Raw genomic sequence first — 12,684 nt, 5'->3', positions numbered from 1 at the left:
TTTGGCCGCTCTTACGCTTTGCAGCTTGAGCGTACGTGACCGAGGGCACTGCCCTACCACCGCCACGCCCTGCTGGCCGTGCAGCACTGTCCGGGCCACGATTGCTGGCTCTGCCGTCTTGCGCGCGAGCTGTCGCGGTCCTGCCACGCACCTTACTTGGGGATGCGTTGCTCCCTTTGCTCCTGCTCTTTGCCATAGCCTCCGCTTCCTCGGGGGTCCTTCCTTCTCGGAGGTAGCGCAGGTACCATTTCATACTGGCACCACTCAAACCTTTCCTGTGCGGGTCGTCACATCCGCCAGGTTTGCCAGCTTCTGGAAGAGGGCGTTGCCCACCTCTTCTGCGCCATCTCCTCCGTCCACTACGAGCGCCGTCGGGCTCTGCCCGATGTGACTCACACGAGTCCGACCCGCTCCGCCTTCTGGTGGGGGTTATGGCGGCGCTCGTTGCTGCTACCGCGTCATCAGGCCCCCTCGCCAGGCGAGCGCCGCTGCATGAGGGCATGTCGTCGTCATCCTCCCTGGCATGCTCCTCAAACAGCGCCCGCTCCTCCGGCGAGAGAGCGTCAAGGAAGCTGAACTTCCGCCCAGCCCCTTGACCTCCTTTGCTCGCTGCTGTACCAGTTTCCTTATCGTTGTCCGAGTCAGATCATAACATTTAGTTATAATTAAGTACCTGTTACAACAACAACAACACCAGTAAATATTTGGTGGTTAGGTTTCATTTCAATATTAGCTTTTCTCCAAACATGGGTTTTCAATCACTTCCAAAAACTTTGGTGTTGTTTTAACGGAGTATCAAACCCCGTTGGGATGGTAAGGGTTATCCAGGTTGTAGTCAACGTCATCTAGCGGCACGGCCAGGAAACGTGCTGTTTCGACGGGGTTGGACCAACAGGAGAGGGGTGTTAGATGAGTGTGGTTGGCAGGGTATGCAAAGAGGTGGCCAGTGTCGTGCGGAGACTCATTGCATGCAGGACATGTATTGGATATATCTGGGTCTATCCTGGATAAGTAGGAATTTAACCTGCTACAGTATCCGGAACGAAGCTACGCTAGGATCACTCGCGTTTCTCGCGGCAACTCGAGCTCTTCGTCTGCGATGGGTGGTGATTTGACTCCAAGAACACCATTCACCGGGAAGGAGTCGGTGAAAACATTGTACTTGAATTCATCTGTTAATAAAATTTGTTTCCAGAAATCATGCAAGATCTTTATTTTTAGGCTTTTGAACAAATTATAAGCGATTTTCAGGATAATTTCACTAATAAGGGCTTTCCTGCCTAGAGTTCTGCTATGTACTCCCATTGTCATTTTAAGCTCTAAAATTTATTATAAAATTCTTTTAGAATAAAAAGACATCTTTGCCGCTAAGCTTCTTCGGTCTACCAGTCGGCGTTGTGTTTTTAATACTTTGATTTTTTGTTAAGTTTTCAAATATGGTTTGAATTAATGGTTTAGTTAGATTAAGCGTTTTAAATATTTCATCAAATGATTTATTCTCAGGTGTATAGTATTTTACAACCACGTTTCGCACACCAGTTGACATTCCTTTCCGAAGAAGCATTGTGGCAACTATCAAGTGGTATATATGATTATTTATTATAAAGCATAAAAACAAAATAAAAAGAAAACGTACCTTTTAGTGTGTAACAAGAGCAGAACTTGTACCATAATGCCGTACGTATACTTTTGTCAAAGGTTTTTTCTAGTTTTTTGAAATTTTAAATACGTGTTTTGGCTTATAATTTCTTAATAACAATGTAATTTAAAAAAAACTGAATCATTAGTTGTTCTTTATTACCTTAAATTCATCAAGACATTAAATATATGGGTAGTAGGTGGACTTTTGTCGCCCACTTTATGTACATACATATACTAATGTTTTAATAACTTTAGTAATTGGGGTATCAAATGTTTTTAGTGAATATTAAATTTTTCTTGTTTTGACTATTGATCGATCCAATCAGAGGCCAATTTAGTGGCCGAATTAAATTGGGGTCAATCCTCGTAAAGTATAACCGGCTGTTGAGGGAATGTTGTTGTTATAGTATTTTCTGAAGTAATCGAGGAATGGTGCCGAGTTGACATTGATTGGGCGGACCGTTACTTTGACCCGACTACCGTTTCAACGGGCTTTTGTGGAAATTGTATTGTGCTTACGCAGACTCGACTCTTGTCATACTCAACATATACCCAGTATGCAAAGAGTAATCGCATGACACCAACAATTACTTTGCATGCTCTTCTCATCTAACACCCCTTTCTTACGCAGTCGGGACAGCTATGTCCAAGCTATTCAACATTTTTAACACAAGTAACAAGTACTATGACGCCGTAAACATACTCAACTGACCATGCGTAACTCTTTCTGTTGGTATTTGCAAAAAATTATATGTACTAGTTTCAGTTTTTACTCCCTATGGAAATATGCATCCATTTTGTTGAACAAAAAATAGCTCATGTGGACTTCTGTTCGGGATAAATTGCCTAATTCTAGAATTTTCATAGAGTTTTATCTTTAACGATACCATAGAATTGGAGACCTTATCTTTATATATAAAAAAAAGGTGCGTGTCACGTTGTTTGTCCGGAATAGACTCGTAAACAACTGAACCGATTTTAGTAAAATTTAGCACACTGTACCCAGTTCAAACCAACTTGGAAGATAGGGTAGTAAAAACAATTCAAAAATAAAAAATACAGTCAAAGTTTTATTAAATGGACGCTCTATTAAGCGGACATCTCCATTAAGTATAAAGTAGTACAATCTATTAAGCGGACAACTCTATCAACTGGACAGAAAGGCTGCTAACCAAACATAGAGGAAGCAGCTTTAAATTCGTTATTTTTTCCAATGAAATTGATTTGTATAAACATATTCAAAATTAAACCTCAAGTACAATCCCTTGGATTCTTATACCGACAAAAACGTTTTCGCCTTTATTCGTAAATACAATTTTCACTATATTGAATAGTTTATTATATCAAGAATAGTATAAAATACCACAGCAACGCGTGGGCGGATCCCCCAAGAACTACTATATAATATCAAATTTTTACTAGATTTTACTAAGACGGGGTAAACATACTCAACCGACCATGCGTAATTCTTTTTGTGGGTATTTGCAAAAAATTGCATGTAAAAATTTCAGTTTTTACTTACTATGTAAAAATACAGCCATTTTGTTGCACTATGCTGAAAATAGATCATGTCGTCTTCTTGGATAGTTCTGGTGAATTATTCGTGAGTTTTCATAGAGTTTTATCCCAAATGATACCATAGAATTGAATTACTATAAAATGTCCAATTTTTACTAGATATAAAATAAATGTCACCTACATGCCATGTGATCATTAACATATTAACAACTGAAACATTTCGTATAATATTTGCATATTTGTAGTATCAAGCTGTCGCATGTTTAAATGACCTATTTCTTCATTGCATTGTAAAGAACTCGGATTAACGTTTACTACGTTTTGTTGATTTACCAAAATCTTTTTCAATTTCTTTAAGGAGTTCAACGACTGAAAGCGGTACAAATATTAGTAAGAAAGTTGATATCAAAAAATCAACAACGAAACAAGTATTAATTACATCACAGAATTCAACATCAAAAACAAAAAGTTCTATAAAAAAAGAAGGCAATTATCGACGTCACTGTGGGTATGTACGTGAATCTTCAACTCACTATTCACATCATCATTACTGTCATCAATATCCACAAGAGCTTAAGCAACGATCACAAACAGCTTTGATAAAACCAACAAATTCCTCGACGTCTTATTTTTTACATCGTTGGCGAAAACCTGCCCAGCCTGTAGTTGGTTCGGAAACGAAACCAAATATTCTGAGTAGGGTTCTGCAGGAATTTTCGAGCAGCTCATTAAATAAACATATTGAACGAAACCGAACAAAAAACTCTGGTTTTGTAGCTAACAAATTAAAGGTAAAAGCTATAGTTAATGCGTCAAGTCACTGTTCTAAGAGGGTTATTTCAAACTATATCACTGATTCTTACGATTTTCTGCAAAATCATCCACCATTCACAGTGCAAAAGCGCGTTGCAAATAACCAATTATTTAGTTTGAGATTATCTTCAACCGAATCTGATACGTTTGCATCATTAGGATTACTATCAAGTAAGAGTAAGTCAACACACTCATCAAGAACATCATTAACATATATAGACAATTTTTCACGGGATGGTGCTTCTAGTAAAATTGAACTTGTGGATCAATTAAATACTTCATCAAAGAGTCTTGTAAAGGCCAAACAAGCATTCACCAATTTTACTCACTTTAAGTTCAACCAAAGAGATAAGGATTTGATAAGCGTAAATAACAATGGAAAGAATTGTTTTACTGTGAGTAAAAGAAAAGCAGATAACATTATGGATGACATAAAAAAAAAGGAAACTTCATCAAATTCTGCGACACGACGTCTAGGTACTATTTCATTTGAAGATAGCAAAGAGAAATCTACTAAGATGACCCAAAAATCAAACTTGAATTTGGATCGATCACAAAGAAATTCCGGAAGGGAAGCACTTTCCTCTGGGCTTCTTATGTCATCATGCTCCGACACAGCGCTGCTAACACCACCAAATTGTCAAAAGTATAACAATCCAATGCGTTTTATTAGAAAAAATGTCGATCAGTCTTCGAGAAATATTAACACAAATTACCTTGAGTTCGAAACGGAGTTTCCCCGTGATTACGATGATAATATCGAGATGCTATCAAGGGAGGCGGAACATTTAGAAAACCAGTTCCGTACTCCTACCCGCACAAGTAACTCAGAAGTCAAAATAACCATCCCCCATAATATAAAAAGAGACGAAATAATAGACTCCGATCCACATGCTCTTCAAGTAAATACTGTTGTAACAACTTCTACCGGAAAGCGTGTAGGATTTAAAGTAGAAGAAAAAATTGAGGAACACATTGCCGAAAGTAGTATTCTACAAAAGGCTACTTTAAAAAACGCTGGACGTGCCAGTTTTGAAGATATAGTCCCTGTTGCAGTCACTATACCAATCACGACGGATGTGGTATCTTCGAGCAATTCCAAAACTACAACTTCTACCCAATCGACTCTATCCTCTTCGAAAAGTTCTTGCAAAGATGATGACGATGAACCAGTTGCTATGTCACCGTGTGGACGTTTTTTTAAGTACGACAAGGAAGTAGGGCGTGGCTCATTTAAAACTGTCTATCGAGGATTGGATACAGAAACTGGAGTAGCGGTTGCATGGTGTGAATTATTGGTATATTAAATGATTACGTTATGCAATAACTACTATACAGCAATAACATATAATTGTACAGAAATTGTTCAAAAGGGACGCAGTAGTGTTGGCTACAATTATTTATATTTCTCTATCATTCCCTATTAAAGAAAAATAGATTTTGCTTTTGAAAATTCCCAAAGTGTGTTATTTGCAAAATAAACAATCTTTTACTTATAATGTGAAATTTTCTCACTTCAATGTCAATCTGATGGGTTTTTTCGTTTTTTTTATAATTTTTATCTAATTTTCGTAAAACAATCAGTGAAATGTTTGAAGCATTGTATAGTAAGAAATTTCGACAATATATGCAAACAATAAAGGTAAACTTACAAATGTAGCTGACATAGAATGTGTTATATAAACATGATAGTTACCAGAATTGTAAATTCTTTAAACAAGAAAATATTTAAAATTCTGCTGTGTAGTAATTCGCATTTTATTTTAAGTGTTATTATTTTAATAATTGTAACTTATTAGGACAAGCAAGTTAAAAAGAGTGAACGTATGAGGTTTCGTGAAGAGGCAGACATGCTGAAGAAATTGCAACACCCCAATATTGTACGTTTCTACACGTACTGGGAAAACTCGGTGTCACGAAAAAAGAATATTGTTCTAGTCACAGAATTAATGCTTTCAGGAACTTTAAAATCGTAAGCAAAAGTCCAAAAATGAAATATGGCTTTCTAATTCTGAATTCTCTGTTATAGATACCTAAAACGATTCAAGAAGATAAACCCTAAAGTTTTGAAGTCTTGGTGCAGACAAATTTTGAAAGGATTACATTTTCTACATACTCGTCCTTTACCTATAATTCATCGTGATTTGAAATGTGATAATATATTTATAACAGGAACAACTGGTAGTGTAAAAATAGGAGATTTGGGACTAGCAACATTAAAAAATCGTTCGCACGCCAAATCTGTGATTGGAACTCCCGAATTCATGGCACCAGAAATGTACGAGGAACATTATGACGAATCAGTAGATGTTTACGCTTTCGGCATGTGCATGTTGGAAATGGCTGTGTCCGAATATCCATACAGCGAGTGTAAAGGTCCTGCACAGATATACAAGAAAGTGATTTCTGGAATTAAACCTGCAGCATTATCCAAAGTGGAAGACCCGAAAGTGCGTGAGATTATTGAGAAATGTATAGAACTCAAAAAGGAGGACAGGCCCAGTTGTAAGGATCTTCTAAACTCAGAGTTTTTTGAAGAAGATATAGGTATTCGTGTAGAGCCAACTGCTACTGAAGCATTTTTAAGTAACCCCGAAAATAACATAATTGAGTTTCGGCTTCGGTTTCTTGATCCTAAAAAACGATCATCTAAGCACAAAGAAAATGAGGCTATTCAATTTGAATATGATATAAAAATCGACGATTGTGAACAAATATGTCATGATATGACCAAAGAAAATATAATTACAGAAGAAGATTCTCGTGCTGTTGTTCGAATGTTGAAAGTGCAAGTTTTTTCACTACTGAAAGAACGAATGCAAAGGCAAACTCAATTGCAATTGCAAAACGAGAAATCGCGATTGGAAAAGTTAGCATTGCAAAAACAACGTGCGATGTTGGGTCAAAATGTTGAAGAGGAGGAAGAGGAAGATGAAGAGGCTGAATCAGAAGAAGAGGATGAAAATTTGAAGGCAAGATCTGAAAATGTTATTGACATAGTTCCAAATTTTACCACAGATTCAGCTAAAAAGACTGATAAAGAACATTTAGCTGACATATCTGTGAGTGTTCCATTCCAACAACAGACTTCATCTGGACAGGCAGTGGAACAGCAGCCTATTTTACAGCAAAATTTTTACTCTAATAATGGACAAATGATGCCAACACAGTCAGTAATATCTTCAGGAGCAATACAACCTACAGTTCATTTCGTCCCACAACCTCAAATGGCATCTTTTCAGAATTCCACAACACCTATTCAGGATATTTCAGCCATACAAATCATTTCTCCTACCAAAGGAAATTTGCCATTTAATAACTCAAGTCAAAGTTATATCAACCAGCAAGTTTCGATCTCTATGTCAAAACCAGTTCTTTCGGTGCCAGTTTCTAATACAGTTCCGTTTCCTGTCGTAACATCACAATCAATGCAACAGATGGTACATCAACAGATGACACAACCATTGTTACAACAACAACAATCGCAATTGGTGCAACAACAGAGAGGAACGAATCAACAAGTGACTCAACAGCCTATAATAACACAACAACTAAGCCAAACGAATACCTCTCAAATTCAACAGCAACATCTAAATCAACAAACGCAAGCATCCCACCAGCAGCAAATACCCCAACAAGTTGTAAATCAACAACAATTTCCAAATCAAAATCAGTTAATACCACAGCAAATACCTTCACAACAAGCAACCCAGCAGAATCAGACAAGTCTTCAGCAGTCAATACAACAACTAAATCAACAGGTGCCAAATCAGCAACAAGTTAATCATAGTCATCAATTATGCCAGCAGCAGGGTACACTTCCACACCAAGACTCTCAGCAACATCAACTAACTTCGCAACAACAATTTTCTCAACAGACCGCTAGTAATATAAACCAGATAAATAATCAGCAGTCGCAAAGGACTGTTCAACAGTCATCTACTACGACATTTGGGCCTCAAACAACCGCTCAGCAGCCAACAGTTTATCAACAGTTAGTGTACACGCAACAACTGCCAAACACACCACATGTGCAACCAAAATCGGGAATTCAACAAATTTCTACGATAACGCCATCAGTTACTCAATCTTCCCCTACATTAACACCACAAAAAATTGCTTCTGAGACTCTCGCTACTAACATTTCGAACCTTCTACCAGACTCTACTGCAAATAATAGTGCACCGCCTCAAACAAAAAATACAAGTTCAAGTTTAAGCACTGCAAAACCGAACAATAATACTCAAATTTCTCACGAAGAAAAGCAAGGAGTTCGCGCGCCAAAGACGCGAAGATCTAATCGGAGCAGCAATGAACGTGTGCCAAAGCTCAGTGTTACAGGTATAGAACACGGTACTCTCATAAACTGCCATATGGAAAACAAACCCAAAACAATAACGTTCAAATTCGATATACGCGATGTGAATCCAACTGAAATTGCTAACAAGCTGGTAAGCATGTTTGTGTCAAATAAAATCAAAATAATATTTGTTAATTATTAATTTTTTATGCTCCACAGATTGCTCAAAATTTGTTGTCAAAGTATCAATCAGTGGTATTCGCGGAAATGATCAATGACATTATACAACAAGTTGAGTTAAATCCCGGTCAGATACCCGTCCCAACATATTGTCGTAACATGGAAAAGGTATGAGGATTTTTCTAATAATTAAATAAACTATAGATATTAAATTTTTCAACAACATATTTTATATGAGGTTGCGAAAGTGAAGGGGTACATGTTGTTTATGAAGCTACTTAGATATCAACGTAGAAGATAACATTATGTATTATTACCACGAGATCAAAGAAATCTTAAATCTCAAATGATGAAGCAATTTATTAAATGGTTTTTAGATAGTTGAGTTCTAGAAAATATAATCAACTCAAAATCGATTACGATTACGGGTATTCAAATATTGTTATTTATTAAGTGGTTATGTGTAGTCAGAGACATTAAAACAATTACAATTTTAAATATTTTTTGCCAGTAAATTATTTTTTTTTAGTGCTGTGTTTAGCATTATTAAATAAGTTTCGACTTCACTTGACAGAAAAAAATTAATGACCATAAAAGTATATGCTGTTTGTGTTGATCCAGTTCCAGCCAAAGTTGCGAGCATCAGTCTTCCTTGGAGATTCATTTAAAATCAATCGAGCAAAAAAATTAGTATTTTTTAATAGATAATCTAGTGCCTGATTTTCATTTACAAAATGGCGGCTATAGACATTTTTTTTTACATATTTTCAGAAAAAATAATAGTTAACTGTTTATAAAAAATTTAAATTACAAAAATCCTTCGATTTGGCACTCGTTTTTTAGAAATGATTACTGGTTCAAAAAATATAGTTTTGAGAAAAAAACACATGAAGTTTTTCAAAGTTACAGAGCGCACTTTCAGAGAATATTTCTAAAAAATTGTGCTTTGATAATGTGCAAAAAATTATTTTTTGAAAATTCAGATTACCCCTAAACCCAAAAGTTGTGCTTTGAAACATATCAAACATTTTACTTATCATTAAAGCAAACATAAGGAATGTAAAAATAAACGCTCTGCCTTCATGCTTCTCTCTGATATTTAATGTTTCGCATTTTCTTATTTTCATTTTAATAGATTGGGTAAATTAAACCTGTATACATATTTCAAAATTTTATTTCAATCCTATTAAGGATGTTGATTTAGCAAAGTTTTATTAGTAACTTAAAAGATAAAGAATACAAGGCATGCTGCGCACAGGCAGTGAATACGTATAATAAACGTGGATTACGCGTGACAATTTAAACGGTGCATACAAATTTCTATGTATGTTTACACACGGAGAGTAGAATATAAAAGTATATGTAATATACATATAATGTGTTGTTTTAGTCTTCATATTTCCAACACTCGTTCTCAACATAGTATATTTACATTCTCAAATTAATATAAGGAAATTAAATAATTTCCTTCTACAAACCAATTCAAAAATTAAGGAATATTTACTTTACAGAAGTCCTATTCAATTAATGCATTTTACATGTTTAGTTCTACTCAAATTCTATGTCAACACATCAGCAATCATATTTTCTGTAGATACATATTCAATTTCTATAGATTTACTTTTACATATTTCCCTTACGTGGTGGTATTTAAGGTCTATGTGTTTGCTTGTTGTATGAATCTTGGGATTCCTAACTAAACATTGTCCGCTTTGATTATCACTGTAAGCCGGTATCGTCTCAATGGTTTTAAATCCGATTTCGCCGACCAGTTCCTTAATGTACACTGTCAATATACTCGGTTTCTGTGCTGCTCAAGGCTACACTTTTCTTCGACTCTCAGCTGAACACAGCACCTGGTGTGAAGAAGACCCAACCAGTAAATGATTTGCGATCAGTAGAATCGCCAGCCCAATCCGCATCCACATAACAGTGAATGTTCTGCACAGTCTTCTTATAATGGAGCTGCAGCTCTGATACACCTCTCAAGTAGCATAGCAGTTGCTTTGTGCTCCTTGTGGGGATCTGCATTCATCTGCGCAAGCTTTGCTTTAGAATGCAGTGTGTGATCTAGTAGTCAAAGCCAGATATAATAGAGACCCGATCAATGACTGATAGTTAATTTAGTTCGCTCGGTCAAGTCCTAATTTTTACAATTAACTTGCTGTCCAGCTTCCAATGGTATACTATTTGGTTTACAGTTTTGCATAGTATATTCCTTAAGAAGTGCCTCAATGTACTGCTTACTACCGATTTTAACGCTTCCGGTCTATCATTATCTCTCGATTTCCATACCGAAAAAATGTTTTAGTTCACCGCCATCGACCACATGGAACTCTTTGAAGATATCATGAGATCATCAACATATACAACAATAATGCGCAAATTGCCTTCAACTTTGCGTATATATAAACATGGTTCACTGGGGTAGGGCATAAAACCATTTTTCAATAGTGTGGCGTTCACTTTTTCGTTCCATTCACGTCCACTCGAAGCCATACAATGTCTCAGGAGTCGTTTCGGATGCAGTTCGTCAATAAAACCTTCAGAACTGGAGAAAAAGTTTCGGAATAATTAATGCCCAGACTCTGGGAGCACCCCTTAGCAACCAACCGTGTCTTACAGCATTCTACGTTCCCATACTTATCACGGCACGACTTAACGGCAAACACCCACTTGCACCCAATGGACTTCTCGCCTTTTGGTAGATCTACCAGAGACAAGTTTCATTTTCCCGTAAACTATTCATCTCCTTCTGCAGCGAAACTTTCCACTTGTCCCCATGGTGCGAGTCCATTGTCCCGTTTAGACTTTTTGTGACTGGTACATCATCAGTTGTAAAAACGTACAACATCTGGTATTGTTTTCTCGGACGCCCGTGCAAACCAGTACGCATAATCTTCGGTCGCCCAGGTTCCTTCATTGTTGGCCCTCGATGGTCATCTTCTGGAGCCACATCTTGTTGTACTTCAGTACTCGCAGACCGTCGGTAACGGCTTCAGGTTCTACTTCTGAAAGTTTGTTAGAGTACTCACATATAGCTGCCGAATTGCCCCTTTCAATATGACGACACGGGCCTCGATCACTTTATGTTTATCAGTGTTATATAGGCGGTATGTCTTTGCCGTTTCTGAATATCCTACCATGATATGCTCTTCGCCCTTTGGAGAGAATTTTGTTTTGTGTGTTTTATCCAGAACAATGCATTTGGCACCAAATATTTTTAGATTTCCAACACACACCTCAAAAGATGTCATGCCAGGAAGCGTTGATGTCTCCGCACGATTCCTCAAGTACGAGGCTGTTTTTATCGCATTATATTATATTATTATATCAATGTTCTATTAGCGCGCTCCGCCACATCATTCTGCTATGGGGTGGCGGAACTGTCAGCTGTCTCTGGACACCACTGTTGATAAAAACCTATTAAAATGCCACATTTAAATATTCACCACCATTATCGCTTCTTAGCGCTTTCAGCTCTTTACCGCTTTGGTTTTTCGCGAGTGCTTTAAAATCTTTAAAATTGTCCAAAACTTCATATCGCGATTTTAAAAAATACACGAACACGTATCTAGGTCGATCATCGATAAATGTCACAAAATACCGTGCTCCACCAATGGATTCTCTATTCATTAGACCGCAAATGAAGTGTGCAGTAGGCCCAGAACTTCTTTCACGCGATTTCACTGGCCTAGCTGCTTAACACAATTTTTTCTGCTTGCACATGTCACACACATTGCTACCGTTCACTTCCGATTTTATTCCGTTTACCATTTTTTCTTTAATCATCTTATAAAGTTTGCCAAAATTTAAGTGCCCGAATCTATTGTGCCACAAATGCGACGAAGACACTTTAACGTTAAAGCATTTGTTAATATCACTTTTAAATATGATCAAATTTTGCCGTTTTGCCTCGAGTATAACTATGCCCTCACTCTCAATTATTTGAGCTTTGGTTTTTGTAAAGTTCATTCTATGTCTATTTTCTATTGCATTTGACACCGACATGATGTTACACTGCAGTTCCTTTATATACAACACAACAACTAGTTTAATTATATGCTTATACGTACAATACCACGACCTTCACTTTGAATATAACTGTTGTCTGCAACCCGTACTTGCTCTTTATGTTGCTTATAGTCAGTAAAATATGAACGTTTGCGACACAAATGAAATGTAGCACCACTATTGACACACCATGCACTTATCGAAATTTTACGTTAAAT

The 12,684-nt window shown here is 37.0% G+C and overlaps 1 protein-coding gene across 4 annotated transcripts in view; it reads left to right on the top strand.

Annotated features, from left to right (window-relative positions):
- Positions 1-12,684, top strand: part of LOC120779504 (serine/threonine-protein kinase WNK1-like) — a 50,327-nt gene that overhangs the window by 12,508 nt on the left and 25,135 nt on the right. For all 4 annotated transcript variants that reach the window (XM_040111808.1, XM_040111809.1, XM_040111810.1 and 1 more), the window contains 4 exons: positions 3,518-5,270; positions 5,772-5,944; positions 6,002-8,423; positions 8,492-8,620. In XM_040111808.1, coding sequence (XP_039967742.1) covers positions 3,518-5,270; positions 5,772-5,944; positions 6,002-8,423; positions 8,492-8,620 — 4,477 coding nt within the window. The remainder of the gene's footprint in view (positions 1-3,517; positions 5,271-5,771; positions 5,945-6,001; positions 8,424-8,491; positions 8,621-12,684) is intronic.

Source organism: Bactrocera tryoni, unplaced genomic scaffold (assembly GCF_016617805.1).
Source record: "Bactrocera tryoni isolate S06 unplaced genomic scaffold, CSIRO_BtryS06_freeze2 scaffold_11, whole genome shotgun sequence".
NCBI classification, from domain to species: Eukaryota; Metazoa; Arthropoda; class Insecta; order Diptera; family Tephritidae; genus Bactrocera; species Bactrocera tryoni.
This window is presented reverse-complemented; position numbering and strand designations above follow the sequence as displayed.